General features: G+C 26.6%; 1 protein-coding gene across 1 annotated transcript in view; it reads left to right on the top strand.

Annotated features, from left to right (window-relative positions):
• The window catches only part of LOC135923161 (polyamine-transporting ATPase 13A3-like), a 46,631-nt gene extending 22,322 nt beyond the window's left edge, over positions 1–24,309 (top strand). The window contains exons 9-31 of the mRNA XM_065457756.1: positions 294–428; positions 5,615–5,681; positions 6,078–6,209; positions 6,696–6,851; positions 11,953–12,098; positions 12,185–12,388; positions 12,429–12,493; positions 12,575–12,716; positions 12,759–12,851; positions 12,902–13,055; positions 17,616–17,736; positions 20,243–20,367; positions 20,415–20,623; positions 20,666–20,797; positions 20,873–20,995; positions 21,098–21,207; positions 21,256–21,352; positions 21,403–21,475; positions 21,517–21,667; positions 21,740–21,885; positions 21,939–22,027; positions 22,084–22,167; positions 23,277–24,309. Of these exons, the coding sequence (XP_065313828.1) occupies positions 294–428; positions 5,615–5,681; positions 6,078–6,209; positions 6,696–6,851; positions 11,953–12,098; positions 12,185–12,388; positions 12,429–12,493; positions 12,575–12,716; positions 12,759–12,851; positions 12,902–13,055; positions 17,616–17,736; positions 20,243–20,367; positions 20,415–20,623; positions 20,666–20,797; positions 20,873–20,995; positions 21,098–21,207; positions 21,256–21,352; positions 21,403–21,475; positions 21,517–21,667; positions 21,740–21,885; positions 21,939–22,027; positions 22,084–22,167; positions 23,277–23,744 (3,222 nt within the window). The 3' untranslated portion in view covers positions 23,745–24,309. The remainder of the gene's footprint in view (positions 1–293; positions 429–5,614; positions 5,682–6,077; positions 6,210–6,695; positions 6,852–11,952; positions 12,099–12,184; positions 12,389–12,428; positions 12,494–12,574; positions 12,717–12,758; positions 12,852–12,901; positions 13,056–17,615; positions 17,737–20,242; positions 20,368–20,414; positions 20,624–20,665; positions 20,798–20,872; positions 20,996–21,097; positions 21,208–21,255; positions 21,353–21,402; positions 21,476–21,516; positions 21,668–21,739; positions 21,886–21,938; positions 22,028–22,083; positions 22,168–23,276) is intronic.
• Positions 24,310–24,725: the final 416 nt, after the last annotated feature.

Below are 24,725 nucleotides of genomic sequence, written 5' to 3'. Positions count from 1 at the left end.
CGATTTGTATGTTTACAGAATGCAAAATCAGATATGATATAGGATCGTATCGGTAATCAGCCGATATCAATTTAATATCGGCAATATAAGATGGATCGATCTCCAAAAAGTGGTATCGGCACGCCCTTAGTAAATTATGCCAGAATTATAATTTATTCAATGTTATTTAAAGACTTGTGAGACAATTTATTTAATATTAATCAATTTGACAAATATATATATCAAGACATATTACAGCAGAATAAATTTATTTATCCTTGAATTGTCATATTTTTACATTATTTAATTGTTAGGTTTTAAATCCGTTTTACATCTTTCAAGTGTATTCATGCATTCTATGGATTTTTCAAGACTACTACTATTTCGTTTCCTATATAATATGCTTATCAATAATCCTAATAACGATAACTATTCGAAGGACACGTAAGGTATGAAATATATTGAAAACATCAATAATATCTTTACAATTTATTACACTTGAGTAATAAGATGGAAATAACTCACTCCCATTTTTAAACTGTTATATCACAACTAAATTAATATGTTAAACTTTGATATTTTGTACTATATTAAATTAAACCTTAACTTTCTTCTGGTCTTCAATGCGAGGAGGTTATAAATAAGCGAGGGCTAGGAATAGTTTATTTGAAACTGCCTGTAACTTATGGAAGAAAAATTTATGCCTTGTATCACTTCTACAGTACTCGCCACAAAGAGACTTTCTTAGCCCCCTTCTGGCTAACTTTAAGAAATAGGTGGAGATCACCCCTCCCTTGAAGACATTTCAATCCTTAAATATTACTTGGGACAAAACTCTAGCCATGAATGACTTGACGCTGTCCTTAGTGCCAATCTTGGTCTTTTGCTATCCGACGAGGAGCTAAGGGAGACCATAGGATATAGACTTGGCTGTGACCTACCACATAAATGCAGGGGGTGCGGGAAAGACTCCAATCCTAAGAGCCGACATGATCTAACAGTTTATATTCTAAAGGACGGTTCAGGCCATAGAGCTATTAACACTATAATCTCTAATAAATTAGGGTTGGCTAACTACTCTAACCGTCTGAAGCCCGTCCACTTATCCTTGTCTAATGGGAAAAGACTAGATGGGGTTACAAGCACTCCTTAGTTTAGAGGAAAACACCTTATTTTGGATTTCACTTGTGTGTGTTTCTCAATTTTCCTCTAACCCAAACATTGATCCGATGATTATAGCTGAAAGGTCAAAAATTAGAAAGTACTACGACTTTTCTGATTTTCACTTTATCCCAATAGTTATTTCCACCAATGAGTCTCTGGGCCCCCTAAGTTACCATTTTTTAAAGATTTTAGGTAAAAAAAAATTCTAAATAATGGTGATCATCCTCTTTTAAAATGTTACATCAACTCAAATCGCTGTGTTTCGAGGCAACTATCTTAGTTTCCTCGGATCTCAATAGTCTCTTTTTTTGCCATCTTCCCCATGGTTTTTATAAAACTTATTTTTGTCTTTTTTAAATTGTTTACTTATTTTATTTTTTTTTAATGTCATTTTAATTTTTTTTAAATGTTCATTTAATATAGATTTTATATCATGCTATTTTTTAATATAATTAAAAAGATCAAAAATTTTTAAAAAAATATCGAAAATAAAGCAAAATTGCCTTATAATTATATTTCATATTTTTACATAGTGGCAGATACAAGGGTGAGTTTTGGAGTTGAACTCCTCAGCCACATGGAAAATAGAAGTAGTAAAATTTTGTATTTACAATATTTCCAAAATTACCTTCTTTTTTGGTATATTTTCAAAAAATTAAAATTTTTCAATAGGCTCGAGACCCTTCCAATTTCCCCCACCCCACCAATTAGCGCTACTGATGTAGATATTGTTTTTATTTCTTTTAAATTCTATTTCTATCAAATCACATTTAAAAAATTGTTTTGAAAAAACGGGATACATTCAAAAGATGCTTATATTTGTGCACCGACTGACCTTTACTGTTAATGCACTTATTATTATTATTACTTTACTAAACAATTTCTCAACCTTTAGAACTTGGGGGTAAAAAATCATCTAAATCGTTTTCAATTTCAGTGTAATCAATCCATCTTATTTTGGTATCATATTTTTCAAAGTTGCCACATATCTATTTGACTTTATTTATGCAATCTCTATTAAATTATAAAAGTATCAAAGCTACTACCCATCGAGTCTCATATTTCAAAATACGATAAAAAGTTGATTTTTATGATATAACGATAATAATTATTTTAAATACACTTCGTTAATTTAATTTTTTTTATATAATAATTGCTTTTGTTCTTCCATATTCTTCGTTCTGTCTTGAATCTTGATATTAATTTTCGAAATTTTCTATTTTTCTAATACCTTTTTTATTTTATACTGTTTACCAAACGGATTTAAGGATTAAATTGAAATGTACACTAGTTAAGCATTACTTATTTGCCTAAGCTTTAGAATTCGTGCTTTTAAAAGTTTGACAAACTTCATACTTAACAGAGGTTCAATATGAGATTCAAAAGTATTTATAAAATTTTTGAAAATATAACTGATTCAAAATATATTAGGTTTTAACTATTTATCTCTAAATCTATTTAATAAATCGAAAAGAAAAAAATAATATCGAATAGATAGCAGAATCATAAAATTTAAAATTATTTTGAATCGGGAAAAAAAGAGATCTTAATGTTTCTAGATGAAATTGATTTTTGAATCGCAATTGGAAATCCAATATTTAAGACTAAGCCTAAAAAGTATTATCACTGGTTTCTGTTTTATTGACTGGGAAAGCTAATTGATGAATTGGTGTATACTAAGCAGGTATTACATATTTGCGCATACAGATATTCAGAGCTTTTATTATATTTATTTTAGCATGATGCTAATCTTTGCTATTTTTCCTTAGTTGTCAATAATGTGTTATTCTTGAAACCCTCTACCAAACGGGTTAAAGCATTAAAATTTACCAAATACGCACCAGTTATTGGTATGAATCAGAGTTAATGCTTCCAGAGTTTTTATTTGGCTTATAATTTGGTTACCTTTTTGTGGTTGTCAGTATTGATTGAAGAATTAATAAGCAAAGCGCTGAATATTGATGTAAACACAATATTTAAACGTAGTTATTCATTATATGTATTTCTACGGTAGAAATTAGTATTTAAGAAAAAAATCTTTTGGTTTTTTATTTATATAAATTTCAAAAAATAAAAATAAAAAACACTTGAAGTACCTTTTACACGGTGTGTTACATGCGCTTCTTTATTTTTCAGATTTTTTAAAAAAATTTATATTAATATTTATCTTAAGTTAATAAATATACATTATCAAATATGTTAAAAGTATCAGGTTCATGCATGTAATATATATCACTCGAAAGAACTTGTTATCACTTTAACTTATATATTTACAAAAAATAAGTCACACAACTTCATATTGTTATTACTCAGGGCTTCTAGTTCTCTTATAAATTTAGTTGGATTCTTTTAAATATAAATAAATCCCTACTTGAAAATTGCTAATACGCAGCCCGTCAAAACCTGCTCCAGGTATTCACTTTTAATAAAATAATTTAAGATATAAAATAAACATGTAAAGGGTGAAATTGAGTGTACTGTATACTTTATCATTTAGAATTGTAATATTTATAAACAAATTTATTGGTAAAAAATTTTAAAAATAAAAAGTTACTTTTGACGTGTTAAAATTTAAAAATTTAAATTTTCATTTAAAACATCTCATGTGTATGCCGAACTTTTAAAACATTTATAAGTAAGCATCGTAATAAAATACATTTTTAAAATTCAAATATCAAAGTTAATTAGTTTTAACATTATTTGAGAAGAAATTAACTGCCTCGGGATAACACTATTCCGGGTCTCCCTTAATAGCCAAGGACTAAATATTAACTTAAACCAGATATTTAGTAACAAAAAGAAATGAAAAAAAATATAACAAAAAAAGAATGAAAAAAAATATAACAAAAAAAAAGACAATAATTTATGACCAACCCAAAATAGGTACGTCCTAGTCAGAGGCCGTTTATTCTAGGCTAAAAAGCAACTAAGTATCAAAATTAAGTCGAACCAGGACACAGCCTACTAAACAGTCAGTTGTTTAGCCGGTTATTTAGTATTAACTTAACACCCTTAAAAGCAAAAGAAAGAATAAAACGCAAAAAACAAAAAAATAACACAATCATTAATGCAAAATAAACGAAATTTTAGTTCGTTTTAAGTATTTGATGTTGTTTAGTGGTTTTTTTCTCTTACTTACGGCTGTTTAGTAATAAGTCAAATTAGGACACACCCTAAATATTGATAAATTTTAAGAATAAATGCTTTCAGTCGTTTTTCAATCGTAAGGTTGGCAAAAATTTGTTACTAATAATTTTTTACTTTATAATTGTTAAAGCAATTATAGTTACTAATAAAATATGAAACATTGGTATATATTTTAGAACTAGTGATTCCAATTGTTTGGTAAATTTAATGCAAAGGATATAATGTTATTTATTTTTTTATTTAAAACTTTTATTTATTTAAAAAAATATATATTCAAAATTTACAAATAAAGCCATATAACATAATATATACTATATTAAAATAAAATTTAAAAACCATATAAAAAAAATTTTTTAAAAAAATCTATGAAAACTGCATGGAACCATGGATCGATAAAAACTTGATCTGCAAATTTTTGAGCCAATATTATGGCGCAGATATTAGTATTCTTTATGATCATCAGTAACACGAAAGCTTTTTTCCTATAGATTTAAAAAGGCGAGGGCCTCATGTCTAAAATTGCCAAGTGTAGTGGTACCACGGGAACGAAGCGGGCATTGTTTAGGAATGAGTTTTTCTTTTTTTGCTGTTTTTCAGGAAATGGAATTTCATGGTGATTTGGCAAATATATCTATGCAGATATATTCCCAAGCGAGACCAATACCTTTCCCCTAGGGTATCAGAGTCAACCCATCTGGTCTTTTGTCGTCCAATGAATTTAACCCTATGGATTCTAAGAAAAATAGGATATTGGCTCTTTTAAGGGCTTTTGCGATGATTAATGATGATGTGTCTAGAATTATGGCCTTGGAAATTGCAGTGAAGCGGTTGACACATATTTTGAAAAGCAAGAAAAAATATCTAATCATATTTTTTCAACATGGAAATTGTTAGGGTTTGAAGGCAAAGCTGACAAACATTTATACCCTCCCCCCTCCCTACCTAGTTAAGCCCTAACTAAGCCAATGTATATACTAAAAATCATAATTTTAATTATAATTAATTAATATCGTGTTTTAAAAAAATAATTTATGAGATCTAAAATTATTTTTGAATCCAAAGTTTATATCATAAAAATCATTCAATAAAATATATGAAACATTGTATAAGCATAGTTTAGCATAAAATTGGAGGCTACTGGTCAAAACATTGAGAGTTCATTTTGTAGTAACAATTTGAATATCCCTGGGTTGTTGTACAATTATAGCACTCAAAAGTTAATGTATGTATATGTATTATATTAATTTATTTACTAAAAAAAATTCACAGACAAATTTTATTAAATATATAAACAATATTTCAAATAATTTTGATTGGTATTTAGATGCAAATGGATTTAAGAGACCTTGTGACAATGAATGGCACAGTGCAAATATTTACTTCCTTGAAAAGTAAAAAATAATTATATTTTATTTTTTACTTAGAGATGCTAAAAAGTGGTAGCCTATTTATTTTCGCTATATAAATTTGGCCCTTATGCTTATTTAGTCTTACTCCAATGCTGCCCCACCTTAGTATTTTCTCTATTTTAACAATATGCCATTAAATTACATTTTTCCATTCTAAATATTATATACATTAACATGAACTTAATGAAACATTATCATATGCGCACTACACTTAATTTTCCGACAAAATATCCAGTTTACAACCGGGTTTGGGTTCGTCCTGTCAAAATCTGTCTGGACCTAACTTGTTTTTTAAATAATTTCAAACCTGGATTTGTAACAATCCTGGGGAATATTTTGTCAGTCCAGAACCCTGCTTTAAATTTTGGTGTTTTTTAGATATCCTTACTATTACATACGAGGAATTAGTTCCAGGTGACATAATGTTAGTACCTGAAAATGAGAGTACAATGTTGTGCGACGCGGTAGTATTGAGTGGCAGCGTCATTGTAAATGAGAGTATGCTTACGGGTAAATCTAAAATATATATTTGTGTTTTGAATTTTATATAATATGCCATATGGTTTAAATGAATTAAGAGAATTCGCCAATTTTTCTATTTTGAATCATTTGTAGTGCCTTTTTAAACATTAAATAACCTAATTTCACCTGAAATATATTTCGGCATGCCTTTAATGCCATATATTTCAGACAATTGCGCCTCGAAATCTTGAATTTATATATAAGTCTATAGAAAAGTTGAGGAATTAATTTAATTACATCACAGAATTGTTCGAAATTCATAGGGTAGGCACTATATACAAGTTGAAACATATTTACACCAAATTAGGCTATTCAACGTATATAAATGATTTGATTTATCTGATTGGCTTATACCTTGAATTTACTATATATCACTCTATAATAAATAATGTGATAATAATCTTTTTAATGAGATAGGCTCATTTTATTTTTAGAGACCACGCTAGTTTTTTAATTCTAAATATCTATCTCAAGGTGAAAGCGTGGCATTTACGAAAACACCTCTTTCTCCAGAAGATAAAATTTTCAATATAAAAATGGAATCAAAATCAATTTTATTTAATGGCACAAAAATATTGCAAACTCGTTCATCCCATGGAGAACCAGTCAAGGCACTAGTTATTAGAACTGGTAAATTTGACAGTTTTTATATTTCTATTAAATTATAAAATATTTATTAAATAAGCTTTATTTCCCTTAATCAAAACGCTATGTATCAGTGATCTAGTCGGGTAACAATTTATATGCACCTTCCCCTAGTAAGAAAATTTTTGGGCCGCCTATTTTCTATTAAGATGCATTGTTATATTATTCAAAATTCAAAGTTATCGCTAAATAAAACTAATTTTTTTTAGCAATAAATACAAATTATGTGCAAAGATTTTTAAACCCAGTCCTGATTTTTTTTTCCAATTTCTTTAGACCTGGTTTAACTTCTAAATCATATATTTTGAATAGAAATTTTAAGGCGTTAAATGTGCAAAATGTTAAAACCGGGAAAAGTATAAAAAATTGATGAAGTAAGATGGTGAGCACGAGAGATATCCGTTTTATGAATATATTATCAATATCCATTGCATTAAGTGTTTTACGACACATAATTCATAAGAAAACTTTTGACCCCAATGCATCTTCTGAGTCCAATCACTTTTAGATAAATATACTATAGTATACTTACTAGGTTGAAGAGACTGGGGTTAGGTGAACCCTGGGGCTTGGCAAATCATAATATAACTTTTATTAGTATGCATACAGGCAAAAAATCTTTTGAAATAATTAATTATTAAAAATTTTATTTAGAAAATAAAATTTTGATGTCAAATTTAAAAGATTTTTATATGGCAGAATTTAAATTTTTATTAATTTATATAATCATATAAATTAAATTTTATAGCAAAGTTTAACCCCCTTTTATAATTTGAGAAAGCTTTACGAGTATTTATTTTGTCTAGATATTTCAATTATGATTAATCAATTTAGAGCTAGCGGGGTTTGCTAAACCATACACTTCAAATATAGCAGTTAATATGAAAAAATATTTCAAAATATTGAAAAGAAAATTTCATGTGTATGATTTTTATTTAGAATTTATCCTAAGAAAACATAATCCCTCCTTAAGATCCTTATTTGTCCAAAATGTATATTAAATTATTCAAAATTAAGTTTCAATTTTTATATAATTTGCTTCAAAAGTAATGATATTTTAAACAATAAAATAATAAGATTATTCTATACGTATCATTATTAATAAATAAAAATGTATTCCTTAAAAAAATTAATGGTTTAGGAAGCCCCTTGCTGTGGTTTGCCTAAACCCCGTTATTGGGGCTGGCAAAATTTCAAATTTTACAAGAAAAAAATTTCAAAAATATGATTATATTTTTTAAAATATTTATAAGGCTTCTTTATGGAGTATAGCTAATAGGTATCAATTTAATTGTTCTTTATAACATCTAAAAAAACACAGGAGTTATAGCCTGTTTTGCAAAAATCGGTGCGACTAGCCTCCGTCTCCCCTATATGTAAACTAAAAACTTAGATTTTCAGAGTGAAAACTTAAGATGCCAAATTTTCTTTAACTTTGGATAGATTTTGCATCTTTAAAAATAAAAGCTAAAAAATTGCTTTATCTTATAATAAAAAACTGTCCGAAATGAGATATTATACAGCACATACGTAGAATTTAAATATATCGATTTAATTAGTCGTAAAACAATATGTATTTTTAGGAATGTTAATATGGACGGCTTAGTGATTCCCTTAACAAATATCTAGTTGAGGTATATCGTAGAATCATTAATCAAATAGTTAATGAGACTTTTCCAAAAATCAAAATTTTATTATCGATAAGCAATTTTTGTATCTTAGAAATTTGGTTGAGACTAATAAAGGTATAAAAGAAATGGCATGGGAAAAAATTTCGGTTTTCGCCATGGTAGATAATAGAAAATTACAAAAAAAAACTATATATTCATTTGTCAAAATTTGACTTGAGAAAAATCACAGAAAATTGCATTTATCAAGATGTTAACGCTTCTTTACAGTAAAAATGATGAGCTTGCTGCAGAAGCCTGGATTTTTTATAAATTGTTAATTATATTTAGCAGACCTCAATCTTAAGGATAGTCAAACTGCCTTATGGGGCTTCCTAAACCATTGTTTCTGCCTATTGATATATATTTCATATATATTTGTATTAGATATTTCATATATGTTGGTATATTATATATATATATTTATCAATATTAATATTATTAAATGATAAATGTCAATCAATTATTAATATATATTTAGAAACATAAAAAATATTGATTTTTGTTTATATTGATTGATAAAGAATTAACGCGGAGGAATATAATAATTGTAAAACAAAGAAAAGAATTTTTATATATATTTTTTGTATTATTATGATTTTTATGATTGTTTTATAAAAATATTGGAATTAGTTTAAAAAAAGTTATAAAATAAAGAAATGTTAAATAGTAGTAAAATGTTCAAAATTCTAACCATTAATATTAAGCAGGCGCGTACGCAGCGGGGGGGGAGACAGGGGGACAAACCCCCCCCCCCCCCCAAAGCCAAAAAATGCAGATGCCGGATTATATTTTTCAAAAATATTATTGTTAATATTAATTTATATTTGTTAATATTTATTCTTATCTCATATATTATATATATATATATATTTAATTACATTTATTTATCACATTCATCTACTAAGTTATTTTATCAATCAATTTCAATTTCAAGTTTTCCTTGGCGTAATTTACCTATTATTTTCAAATTTTAGTGGCGTAATATTTATCTAAATTTCTAATAAAATAATAATTATCTCTGAAACTCCTTGTCCAACAGGGAGAAAAAAATTGCAAGCTTGTCCAACGAGATCGAGTCTCCGCCACAGTAACAGCTATTTTGGAGTTAGAAGAGCTGATTATTATATCACAATGGCTTAAAAGAAATATTTCCTCAGAAGCAAGAAAATTATTGGATTCAATACTTATTTCAAATTTTTTTTCTCATTAGAATGTATTATTTAATTATACAACTATTTTATGTAATACTTTTCAAAAACATAACATTGACTTGATTAAGAAGATGAGAATAGAGGAGAGCATTTTATTAGAACTCAAGGAAATAGAGCTAGTGTTGTTGAAGAATTTCATATTTTATATGTTATTGTTGAGTCAAAAGCAGAGCTATACGTGTTAAATATTTGTCCCCCTCGACTTGCAGCAAGCAAGCTCATCATCAAAACATTAATATAGGATCAGTAGAAGAGTATTATAAAACAAATGTCCCCTCTCCCAACCTTTTTCATATGGTGATAGAAAAAAAATATAAATATTTGTTATATTTTTATCATGAAGATGTTAAAATATCTTATAATGCCTTATTAGCTGAATAACTATGATTAAAAGATTAACTATGGTTGATACAGTCCCAAAAAATGCTATGGATGCTTTTTATTTCAAACACATTTTAGATTATACTCCCAATTATTAAAATGGTTATATATATATTAGCAGCTCTTTAGTAAACTAATGAGAGAACATTCACTTTTTTAAGAAGAATAACAGAGCCTTGCAGAGGTACCATTTGCAGGACCAGGCCCAGATTTTATTTTAAAATTTTTTCCGGCCCGGGTTTTTTTTTAAAATATTTTCAGGCCCGTCCCGGCTGGCTTAGCCCGAATTTTTTAAAATAAATTATATTTATTTTTGATATTTATAGCTAATAATGGCGATTTCAAATATTTGGTTTTAAAATATACCTATCGGCTCGGATATTTTTTCTTAAAAAATTTTCAGGCCCAGCCCGGGTGTTTTTAAAAAAAAAAATTACGAGCCCGGCCCGGGTATATTTAAAAAAATTAAAATTCGGGAGCCGGGCCTGCAAGTCTGTGAAAAACATACCTATGAAATACAACATCTGAAGTAGATTGAATGATTTGGATCTTTTGAATATTCATAGACATTAAACGCCAAGCAAGGATTGATAATTGAAAAATTAGCTCAAAACATACAAAATACAATTATTCCTAAGAAACTTTTTGTGTATTAATTTATATTTACAACATTTAAATTTTTTATACTTTATATATTTTAAAAGCTCAAAAAATTCAAATTTCAATTTTGGGTCATTTAAGTGATTCATATCGTGGGTTATATTCACTTTATATTTTATGATTCACATTTAAATGCCGGTTTATATATATAATTTTTTTAATTCACATTAGTTTAAAATTGTGTATTAGAAAAGTTATTAATCCTAATAAATTTATGCTTAGTATTTTTAATTAAAAATATTATTTCTTAAAAAATTTATTATCCCCCCCCCCCCAGACCAAATTTCTGCGTACGCGCCTGATATTAAGTTATAATAATAATCGGTGAGATTATTGAGAAATTATAAGTTATAATAATAATCGGTGAGATTATTGAGAAACAATATTATAAATTATTGAGTGTTATTTACCTATAATGGATAAAAATATCATTTTTGTTTCTTAAGATGATATATAATAATTTAAATCTTCATATTCTATTATGCAACAAAGTTTATCTAAAATATTTATAAATATTAAAATATAATTTTGATAATTTTATTAATATTAATATTTAGTTCTTCCACATTTTTTTTATAATATGAAATTTGATATACTTAATCAACAAAATAACCAAAGAAAAAATAAAATATATTTTATAATGATTAATTAGTAGTTGAAATTACTCTGATCTATGTAAGAACAAAATTTAAATACAGTGTCTTAAATTAAAAATGGGATCAAATGATTTGACATGCCTCACCTTCTGCCCTACTGTAATTCAATATATTTTAAATCCTATTTTCCTTAAGCCTTCTAAACTCTTTAGACCCTTCCAACGCTCATAGGAATAACCATGATTTTTTTTAAGTGAGGGGAAATTTTTGGGTGGCATTTCCTTCCTTGAATTTAATTTGATTGCTTTTGGCTCGCTTATTGCAGATTTTTTGGTCGGGTTACATTTTTAATTTTGGTTTGGCACTTTTTTATATTAAAATATTATTTTATTAAAGTTTCAAACGATTATTTTAAAATAAAATTATTGTTTATAATCACCTATTGTCTTCATTTTTGGAGGGAAGAGGGTAGGTGCTTTATAGAGGAATAATTCTTATTCGCTTGAAATTATATTTATGAAGACTTGCGAATTTTATCAAGGTATAGTTGCGTTTTATATATATTTAGGCTTCATGACATTAAAGGGTCAACTTATACAGTCCATATTATTTCCTAAACCCATCGATTTCAAATTTAACAAGCACACCTACAAGTTTATAGGAGTCTTGGCACTGATAGCAATGATTGGATTTTTCTATACGTTAGGCTTGATGGTTTTTTATAATTTCGATATAATTATTATTATAAACAAGATGAAATTTTTAATCCATATTTTTTATATAACTATTACAAAATTAAGATAATTTCACATAAAGCTGATCCCCTTACCATAGCTATAAGAGCATTAGATCTAATTACTATAACCGTATCACCTGCATTGCCCATTTCAATGGCTGTTGGAGTCATTTATGCACAGAGTAGATTGAAGAAGTTGGGAGTGTTCTGTATCAGTCCCAAAACTATAAATATAGTTGCATCTCTAAATTTAATATGTTTTGATAAAGTAATTTAATTTATTTTTATTTTTATTTGAAATACTTTAGACTGGCACAATCACCATGGAAGATCTTGATATGTTGGGTGTAGTTCCTATTGATCGTGATAACCAGTAATTATATAAATGAACTACAATTTATATTTTTTTTAATTTGTTGTTTAACATATTTTCTTATTTCACAAAAATTAAAAGCTTTGAATCATGCCAAGATATAATAGGATTGACGTTTTCACCATTATTAAAAGGTTTAATTTGTTGTCATTCTCTTACAAAATTAGATGGAAAATTTATTGGCGACCCGCTGGATATTAAAATGTTTAACGCTACACATTGGGTAAATTAATATTTTCATTATAATCATTTTAAAAAAATTTAGATTATGAAAGACTCATATGAAATTATAGAGGATAACTTTAAAATAAATGTTGTGGCTGAGTTTTATAAATCAACCAATTCTAAAACTTTAGATGTAAGGAACAAAGTTTTTAACTATTAACTATGAAATTATTTTTTTACTAGAAAATGCCAAAATTAGGAGTAATCAAACAATTTCCTTTCACGTCATCCTCCCAAAGCATGTCCGTTTTATTGATTCAAGAGTACTCTGATAAATTAGAATTTTATATCAAAGGATCTCCCGAAAAACTCGCTACTATTTGCACACCAGAATCAAGTTATCTCATTTTAGGCTTAATAAATCAAAATCCCAAATTATGCTTTATTTTACCAGTAGCTGGTAGCATAACCCATGGTTAATTTCGGTAGATTTGCGAATTTATTCAGATACTTTAAAAAAAAAACCTTTTGCCCAATTTTACAAGCCACATTTAAATGGTCATTATTTTAATCCGAATTTTCATTTGTATATTGAATATATTGTTTTCCTTTGATCGTTTTGTTTTACTTTATTTTATCTTTCAAAACTATGGACATGCTATCATTTATTTTGACAAATATTGTTTGTTGGGTGGCAATGATAAACAGTTAGGTGACTTGAATTTGCATCTTTTCGGTTAAATTCTGTTTTCAATGATATCTAACGTAACAGGGGCTCGGATTTATCAGGTCGATTTTTTTATTCAGAATTTTTTGGTTAAAAAATAATTCGAAACATTTATAAAATTTTCATTGTTACAAAAATATAGTTTAAAATTTGCCAAAGTAATCAAAAATATTAATAAAATAATCTAAAATTTTATTAATTAAAATTGCAATCCTCATCCTAAATAAAAAGAAAAATTAATTTACTTTAAACCCATTGAGATTTCTCATCTTAAAAAAAATTAGTCATCATACTATATTATACCATTTTAATGTAATATCTCGGGCTTTATCTCCCCTACTTTATTAGGTGTATAATATTATTTTGTAAATATGATTTTAAAAATAAATAATTCAATATCATTATTGAAATTGTTTACACTACTTGCTGCATTTATAGTGAACATTTAGGGTCATCCTTTAAGCAAGAAAATAAATTACTTATAATTTTTTTTATTTTACTATTAGAAAACACAACTATACTAAGTGTTGATTATGAAGTATTAACAGACTAAGATAATACTTATTGCGTTTATTTTCAATAAATAATATGATTAAACCAATATTATTAATTAAAATTTATATGTTATATCAATTTGATTAATATTACAATAGAAGTGAATGAAGTTAATAAAAAAATGTCTAAAAAAATATAGGGATATTGACAAATATGTACTTTCCTGAAATATTGTTATATACAAAGAAATTATTTTTGAATCCTTGGGTATATTGTCAAGATTAAATATATAAAATATAATTTAATTTAATTTGCCTTTTTGAAATAATTTACAATTTTATCCATATGGAAAAAATATTAAAGATAAAATATACAATAGGTTAAAATAAAAGATAAGACGATAATTTAATAGGTTTTCCCGACATGCGCAGTGGGTTTTGCAATTATAATTTTAAGAGCCAAGGCCATGCATACGAATATTTAAAAAAAATTTAAATAATATTACAGTTTAATGTTCCAGGGAGAGTCGAGCGGCATCCCTTACTACTTCTTATCCGCGCCTATGACTACAAATATAAAACGTGTAAAATCATACCCCTGCCATTTTTAAATTCATTACATGCTATGGCAATGAGATAGATGAAAGAATGGCAAGGTTATCAGGTCTTAGTTTTTTTAAAAATATTAGTTATGCCACGGATTAATAGCTGGAATCTTGGTCTAAATTAAAATGAACAAGCATTATATAAATAATTGATTCTCTGAATTAAAATAAATTGAAACAAGAATATTAAAAGGAGTATCTCTTGGTCATAGCTATTGACAGGGTCAAACTAATTGTTACTATGAGAGGCTATACATTTTTGTCTAGTATAATAAAAAGAGTCTTTAAATAAATATAAAAGTTTATGATTTCAATATTGATTTTAAAATGGCATTTTTAGTCGCTATTAGAGGTGGGCGCGGGCCTAATTTTTCATTCACGGCCCGCCCGCTCACGGTGCAAATAAAAAATATTACGCTTACCACTAAATAATTTTCGACCCGACCCGCCCGCTCACGACAAGCAATATTTTGATCCACGCCCGTCAAGCCCGAAAATTCACGGTGTTTTTAATTTTTCAAAAAGATTGCTATAATTTTACACTTTTTTGAATTCCTAATTTCATAATCCATATTAATAACAAAAAGTAAATATAATCTATAAATCGAAATTTATTTAGAAAAAGAAGAATGCTTATCTTTTTTTATTTCAATTGTGTACGCCTTTCCTCTAATAAGAGATTGGCTACAGAAAATAACCTTTCACTAGAAGCCGAACTTGCAGCTGACAAAATTTTACTCTATAATTTTCTCAAAAAAGGAAATGAATATTCCTGCTTCCAAAACTTCAAATATTGTTTTGTTATATATCTTATATGAATCTTTTAAGTTAATCCTCACAGCCTTCATCGGTGATGTTGATGCTTCATCAGAATCATCTAGAAATTCTCTAAATTTTTTATTTAGAATATACGGTCTTTTATGAGTGTAGGATGAATTAGGAAAGTGATAGTTGGTATTGACCATTTAGAATATACGGTTTTTTATGAGTTTAGGATAAGTTAGGAAAGTTATAAATGATAGTTGGCATTGACTTATGCATATCATCTAATTTTATATCATTTAGCATTTTTAAGATTGTTTTATATATATCATTTTCTTCTTTAAATTCGGATCTAGAATTAAGCTTACCTTATGTAGTGGCTGCATAATAATTTTTTAAAAGAAATCTTGTTCTGTATTTTAAGGTTTTGATTATTATTGTATCACGTTCAGAAGGTTAACAAAATATTATTAATTTTTGTTTCCATAGACAAACTTCATTTTTTGTGGGACGAGAATCTGCTCTCAGATTATCCGAGCATTCTTTAAATATTGATAAAAATTTATCTAACTCGCGTATGATGCTGATATCAATTGTGGCTAATCTATTTAATTCTTGCTTGCTAAACATGTACACCTTTCAGAATATGATTTTAAGAAACTCTGTATCATAATGTATATAGAGTTCCATCTCGTTATTCTCGCTATTACATCTTGTTTAAAGGTGTGGTTTAGTTTGCTATTAGTTGTAGATTGTTTGAAATATTGTAATATTTTTTTTACACAATTTATATTTAAGGCTATTTCAATTAAACAATTGTCAAAAATATACTGCATAATATTATTTAGTATATGGCATATACATGCTAGCGTTTCATCATCTTATAATGCACTTATAAGATTTGCTCCGTTATCACTCACAACTATACATTTATTTAAATAATTTTCTACTTCTGTATATTCTCCTAAAATTGAATTGACTGCACTTTAAATTTTGACGTTTTTTTTCCATTGCCCTTGTGGCCAAAACAATGTTTTTAATTTAAAATTCTTAATGATAATATGTCCGGTTAAAAAACTTAGATTTTTATAGTCATCAAATATCAGTGATTATGGACAAATAATTATTATGGATCATGCTTTTAATCTTATGTTATATTTTGGACCTACAGTATTCATGAGAGTTTTTCGGTTCACAACTTTTATATTTTGTTATCCATATGTAACACCAAATCTCTTGGCCTAGCTTGTAAAATCCTTCACTTTCTGTTGCATTTATAGATTGAAGATCTTTACAAAAAAAAATTAACTGACTTTTCTGTAAAATGTTTAAAATTTAGCATAAAGTCTCGCGGTAAAAAACACCTAAACATAAAAAGAAAAAAGAACTAACGAAATAATACCGGATGTTGTTTATAAAATGCAGAAGAATTTTAGTTTTCATAAATTAATTTTTTTAAAAAAAGAACTAAATTAAATAGGAAAATATAAAATATAATTATAAAATTGCAATTTATAAATTTATAATTATAAAATTGCAAATTTATATTTATAAAAAAACAATATTAAAAATTAAAATTTCCGTGATTCACGGGAAATTTATGTTCACGCTAGATCACGCCCGGGGAAAATTTTGCGAAGGCCCGTCACGCCCAGCCACGCCTTAGAATTTAAAATTTATTCACACTCACGCCGTGACCCACCGTAACACGATGGGTCACGCGTAATTTCACGGCCCGCGCCCACCTCTAGCCGCTATATCTGATTCTTATTTTAATTATAAAAATATATAAGATATTTCTCTTAAATTCAATATACCAGTGTAGGGATTTTTTAAATTTTCAAACATTGTCAATAGACCAGCTCGTCATAGGCTATAAGGTATATTTGAATATTATAAATAATACTTAAAAATAACGTGGATTTATTATAATCATTATTATTTATATACTTTCTTAAAAAATGTTAATAAAAATATAAATCGCGCGTATATAAAATAATTTTCCAATTATATTAAAATCTCATTTATTCTGATTCGGCAATCTTATTTCATGAAATCATTCTTATTTATTCAAATTCAATCTATATTTAATTCGTTTCCGTATATTATTTCGGTTCCTAAAATATATTTTGGGAAATTTATAAAAAAAAGTTTTGTCCATTTTTTACCAAAATTGATCTACACATATTTTTTTTCAAATTATAAATATTAATTATCGCATTTTTTATTCTATAAAAAGCAAAGTTTAAGTTATTTTTTTTTACTTTTTAAATTTTTTATCAATTATCTTGTAAAATAGTATTTATATCTGTTTCGAAAATTCCTAACGATCCTTACCTGTACATACAATGACTATATTTTAATTGCAGTGCCAAAAAATTTCGCAGAAGAACTAATGCATTACACTCAACAAGGATATAGAGTTATTGCTCTGGCATGGAAATCAATCGTAGTTAATAATTTAACTAAAGATATCCCAAATTTAACAAGGTATAAATTATTTATCATATGCTTTAAAAGATATTTAAGAAATTATATATAAAATCAAGTAAATTTGAAATATATCAAAATTGATGTTTAATATAATAATTACTATTTATCGTGCTGTAAAGTAATGTCAAAAAATGCGAAATTAAAGGCGTTGCCTTTTTTGATGAAAAGGAAAGCCATTCGTTACCTTTTTCTAGAGGTAAGGCGTTTCCTATTTTTGAGTAACAGTAATGCAAAATGTTACTCATTACTTAAATTTTTTCTTAAAAAAATATGGAAAAAACATATTTTATTGTGTCATAAAATTATTTTATTATTTTAAATTTTATAAATAATTTAAGCCGAGTTTTTAAGTCAGATTAACCATCACATTCATTTTTATTTTAAATTTTCGTTGTTAAATTTCCAGTCAAGTTTGTTAATCTAATTAATATTGAATCAATCAAGATACGTTAATTTATATTCTTATTCTCAAATAATTTATTTTATAAAGAATATTATGTCAATTGTACATTTTTCAGATGAAGATGATTTAATCTGCCCTGGCCCCAATATGGAACATGTTTTATCCCAATAAAAGAAGTAAGGGTACAAAGTCGTCTACACTTTTTAAAATTGTGTCCCAATTCAATATATCCACAATTGTGGAATAAACATAGGCAGTCTCGAAATTGTGAAGCCATTTTTAAGGAAAATGGAAAGATATCTAATTAAATTGGTTATAACAAAATGGAACTCTCTTTATAATTCCGTGAAATTAATCGGCTTATTAAGGAGATTGGGCAATTTGACCAATCTTATGATAAATCCGAATTGCAGAGATTTTTAGATAATGACAAGTCGTTCATAGATAAAAATTGTATGGTTAGCGTTAATTAAAAAATACGATATATATTTGATTTTCTATGTGATGGAACCTGGCTATGGTACTTTCGATTTTAGAACATTTGGGATATCTCAGATTTAAATAATTTCAAGTTTTGTAAGCTACTTATTAATGCAATTCTTCAAGATATAGATAAAAGGTATGCCAGTTAAAATATTGTTTACAATTTATATTTTGATTATATTTATTTTCAATAGAATCGAACACATCTATAAAATTAATATACACTATCAGTAATAATTCACCCACTGTTTGATTAGATTAGCCCTGATTAAAATTATAGGTCAACGAAAGTAGAAAGCTTGAACTTTTTTCGAGTTTGAGAAAATATTTGACAAAGAAAAGTAACTTTGATTCCTTTAAAAAACAACACACATACCAGATTAGTTTCTGATAAAGATAAAAAAAATTTGATGAAGATCAGAATGAAAATTCTTTTGTAGATGATCTATTGAGCTTTTTTCTTATTAAAAATTATTCATTAAAAATTATTCTTTAATTTTTAATAAATTCCTCTAATTAAACATTTTATTTATTTAATATAATACTACACTCCCATCTTCTGCAGTAGTTGAACATGTGTTTAGCACGACGAAAGATGTATTGAGCCCTCTCTTGTTTATCTGATTAAAATTTTGAAAATCAATTGTAAATAAAAACAAATAAAAAATTATTATAAAAATATCTTATTTATAATATAATATTTTTGTATAACTTTGTTTACATTATATATAGGGAATTTTTATATAAAATATTTATTTTTTCAAGTAACGAATAACTCTTTACTTTTTGTAAACCAGTAACGCGCGTTCCTTTTCACAAGGTAACGAGTAACGGCAACGAGTTCCTTTTTTAACGCAGCGAGTAACCTGTTTGAAGTAACGTTACAGCACTACATTTATTATTATATTAATAACATTAAATATACATGTATTAGGATATGCAATCCATGAGGATATAAAATCTCTCGATTTTAAATCATTTACTGAGGGCGATTTCTAAATATTTAAAATCCGATTTAACCATAAATGTATTCCATCATGTGTAACCTACACTATGAATTTCACATCACAAATTTTTACAACTATAAAATCGGATTTTCAAACTTTAAAATCGTTCTCAGTATGATTTACAATCGAGATTCATTCCAATACTACATTTATAATATATATGAAATGAATCGAATAATTAAACATTTGATTGTATTAGTTTTATATATATTTATTGATATCTAACTAAATTTTAGGAGAAAATAAAATAAATCGAATCCCGAAAAAAACCCTAAGAAAAAATATCTCCAGGAAAAAAACCTCACTGAAAAAAAATTCCCTTTTTTATTAAATTTTCACTCGAATAATAAGGGTATATTGTTTGGATTATAATTTTATTTGCATTATAATGGATACACTTATCTTTATAAGTTATATAGACAAATAATAGAAAATAATTTTTACTAAAATAAACGCCCCGGGCTTTTTTCCCAAGAGGATTATTTCTGGGGGTTTATTTTCTGGTAAATTTTTTTTCTTAAGGTTTTTTTGTTTTTATTGGGAGGTTTTTTCTAATGGATTTCATGGGATTTTTTTTCTATTATCAAACAAATCATTTTTTTAAAAATAGGAATGATTTGGAAAAAGATATGATATTTTCAGGATTTATGATCCTTGAAAATAGACCTAAGTCGGATTCAAGACAAGTTATTCAATTATTGCAAGATGCCGATTTGCGAACAGTCATGATAACTGGTAATAAAATCTTATTATAGGTTACGACCCTTTGAAATTTTAATTAGGGGATAATCTTTATACAGCTCTTTGTGTGGCGAAGGATGTGGATATGATACAACAAAATGAGAATGTTATTATAGTGGAGGCAATTGAAAATAAAGGAACTCTTAAGACAGAAATAAACGAAAGCAAACCACTGATTATGTATAGATATGCAAAAAAGGGTCACTTTTATTCCCAAAATATAGAAAAGAGGAGAAGCAGTGTTTACAAAGTAATCAATATACTATTTGCATTAAATTTTATAGAATTTTAGCCTCGAACGAAGGAGGAACTAGAGTCTTTAGAATTGGTGTCTAAAAAAATACACCGTAATAGATATCATTTTGCTTTAAATGGAAAAACACTAAAGGCTATTCAGACTTGGCATCCATATCTTTTACCAAAAGTAAACCTATTTAACCTGTATAGATATAGAAATATATATTTATCGTCTATTTTATATAAATAATTTATTTCATAGATATTGTCTCGTGGTACTGTGTTTGCCAGAATGTCTCCAGAGCAGAAGGCTCAACTAATAGAATCATTTCAAAGTTTAGGGTATTATGTAGGAATGTGTGGAGATGGGGCCAATGACTGTGGGGTTATTTTATTTTATTTTTTTAAATTTATTAAGACTTGAAAGTATTATATTTGTGTTTATAACTTAATCTAACAAATTAATTATTCCAATTTTATATTTAAGGCTTTAAAGATGGCTCACGCTGGAATATCCTTATCAGAAAATGAATCCTCAATAGCTTCACCTTTTACATCTAAAACTCAAAGTATTACATGTGTTCCTTTGTTATTAAGGTAACATAATACTATTATTTTATTCATAAATCAATCAATCAATTTTAGAGAAGGGCGAGCAGCTTTAACCACTTCATTCGGTATATTCAAATATTTGGCCAGTTATAGCATGGTCCAATTTGTTTCAGTGACTATATTATATTGGGTTTAATCATAGTTTTTGCATCATTTTTTAATATAAATATATTATTATAGGTAAAAGCTAGTCTTACTGATTTCGAATATTTATATGTCGATTTGTTTGAAATGATGTTTCTAGCCATAACATGTAAAACATAATTTTACTAAAAAAATACAATTAAATTTAAGTTGGTAGAACATTAGCCTATCCTTATCTATCAAAGGAACGTCCACCATTAAGCCTGATAAGCTTTATGCCTATATTTTCTATAATATCTTGCCTCGTGATTAATGTATGTGCCCAGCTAACAGTTTTCATTATGGTTACCAAACAACCCTGGTAAGTATTTAAAATGATGTTTTTGGAATACTGATATACTAATAAATATCGTAAAAATTTATATTTACAAAGGTTTGAACCGTTAGTGCCAACTCATACCAAAGATTATTACAGTTATCAAAATGCTTGTGTTTTCACAATTTCGAATTTTCAATACATCATATTAGCTGTCATATTTTCTAAGGGCCCTCCATTTAGAATGCCTTTATATACTAATTGTAAATTTACAATATAAATTATTTAAAACTAAAACTATTTTTTTAATAAAAAGATTGGTTTATTGCTGCCGTAGTAATATTATTGACTGTGAGTAGTTACATTCTATTGTTTGGACATCCAAAACTTCTTATGTTTTTACAAGTATAACAAATCAATTATTTATATATAAACTATAATTTTTTTATTATTATTAATAGTATCGCGAAATTCCAGACATGAATTTTAAATTATTAATTTTAGCTGTTGTCGCCGTAAATTCTCTATTACTAATTTTGAATGAGGTAATTACTCTTTAATAATAAAATTTCAATATTTTATATTTTTAATTATACATTGGATAAAAAAATATCATTAAAAAATGTATTTTATACTTAACCACAATCATTTTTTCAAAAAGAAATTTGGGAAATATGAGCCTTACTCGTATGCATCATAAATTTTATTTAAAAATTGTTTACATTATAATTTCTGGTTTTTAAAATTGGTACCCTATGAACCTCCGAAAAGCCACAGATCCTCCTATCCTTAAAATGTAATTTTATGATGGTTTAATCCAAATGTATTTTTTTCAAAGTCTAATTTTATATAGAATACGATGTAGTATATTATATATTTAAGTTATTTGAAACCTCTATTTTATATTTTTCAAAAATTGAAGAATTTGGAAAAACAATTTATAGATCCAATAAATAAAAAATTATAGCCGTAAATGCTCAATATGATAAAAAAAAATTTTGGATAGTAATCAGAAAATAATTACAGGGTTTACAAGAACTCCAAGCTCATAAGATCCTCTGTTTCCCTTACTCAAATTATTCCCCCTTTTGATTTTTTTTAAATAGAGTTTAAAAGGCATTATAAATAAAAAGTATTCTATTAAGTATAATTATTAATATTTGAATTCAGGCAAAGGTTTTTACTTACTATGTTTGAATTAGCTTTCGTTTATTAAAGGTTATTTTAATTAAAGTATAGGCGTAGCCAGGATTTTGCTGGGTGGGGGGAGGGTATTATTAGGTGGGTTTTTCCGCATAAATTTTATTGGAGATTTTTAGGTCCACTTATTATAAGCTATAGACTATATTATATTTTTATAAAAATAATCAATTTTGAATTATAGTCGTTATTTAAAAATTGTTAACTTTTACTATTTTTTCGATTGTTTATAGTGATATATTGTATAAATTTTTTGGGAAGAGGGGGTGGGGAGATGTAGGGGGAAATTTTTATTCGCTTGAAATTATATTTAGGATAGGCAAACTTCGGAGGCCGAAGGGAGTTGCCCTTGCCCCCCCCCCCCCTACTTTACTACAACATTGCTTTAATTAAAGTATACATTTAATTTGAACAGGAATAATTTTATTAATTATTTCAAAAAAATATAATACAGAAAATATTAGTTCAAAGGGTTTTAAAAAATACTCTAAACAAATACATACAAAAACGAAAATCATCTAAATATCCCTATCAAAGATTGGAGAAAGAAATGAGTTCTATAGAACCAGATTCGATTGTGAATATCGGTTTAGAACCATCTACTCATTTTATCAATTTAGGATCAGGCGAAAGTGATTATGGCTATAATTTTGAAACCGAATCAGCTAAACCTGAAACTTTAAAAAGTACGGGCCTCTTGAAAAAACAAATGAATCTCGACTTTACTCAAAATTTAGATTCTGTGAGAATAGGTAACATCAATGGACATGGAGAAGAATATTTAAATAAAAATAATAATAATTCAAATAATTTATTCGAAAAGATATATCGCAACGATTCTCATGGCCCAAAACGTGCAATATTGATCTGTAAACAAAATAATACCCATCTTTTATTCCCATTATTTAGATGTAATTTTTAATAAATATAGTGTATATGTTGGAAGGGGATTTTGAATCCGTGGGGATTCGGAATCCCTTAATTTTAAATCATGTACAGATGCCGATTTTAGAATTTGAGAAATCTGATTTGACCGGAAATATATTCCAGCATTTATATGTTCATATCGGGTGAATTTCAGACAATTTTGTCGTGAACCTTTGAACTATTTTATTTATATTTATTTTTATATAGATTTTTCATATAAATTAAAAATATTACCATATGGGTACTCTATACATGCTGGGATACATTTCTGTTCAAACAGATTTTTCAAATTTAAAAATCTCGCTCAGTAAATGATTTAAAATTACAATAATCCGAATTTCCATGAATTCATACCCCGTTACGACATACATATACTCTTTCTTCATGTAATTTCAATTATAGTAATAATAGATTGACAATCTTTTATAATTTAAATGATAGAAAAATGTATAAAGAAATATTGATATAATTTTGGTATCCATTATAACACGAACATATATTCCTATATTCAATATCTATAATTATGATAAAATATTTAACAATTTATTTTTATTTTATATATTTTTTCATTTATATATTAAAAATGATGTGTTATGAATGTTTACAAATAGTTTTATTACTCGATTGTTTTAAGAAATTCCAAAATTATTCTTTTCTAGTCATATATATATATTGTAAAATTTGTAAATAATATTTTATTTAATAATAATCATTTCAAATTTATTGACAATGACACTCTACCATAGTATAATAAAATAAATTGCACATTATAATTGATAAAAATATCGAATTAAATAAAATAAAAATTCACCTAAAAAATAGGGTCTCATCTGAATTAAATTTATAATTAATTTAATATGAAATCCTTTGGCTACTTTACTTATCCTATTATAATAAATAAATAACTATCGTTTTTATTTTATTCTATAGGGTACCGAATTCTCATCCAGGTTTAAATTTCTATATCCTTACATCG

The sequence above is a fragment of the Gordionus sp. m RMFG-2023 genome, chromosome 2 (genome assembly GCF_954871325.1).
Source record: "Gordionus sp. m RMFG-2023 chromosome 2, tfGorSpeb1-WG-v2, whole genome shotgun sequence".
Classification (NCBI taxonomy): domain Eukaryota; kingdom Metazoa; phylum Nematomorpha; class Gordioida; order Chordodea; family Parachordodidae; genus Gordionus; species Gordionus sp. m RMFG-2023.
Note: the sequence above shows the minus strand (reverse complement) of the source record. Positions and strands in the feature narration are given on the sequence as shown.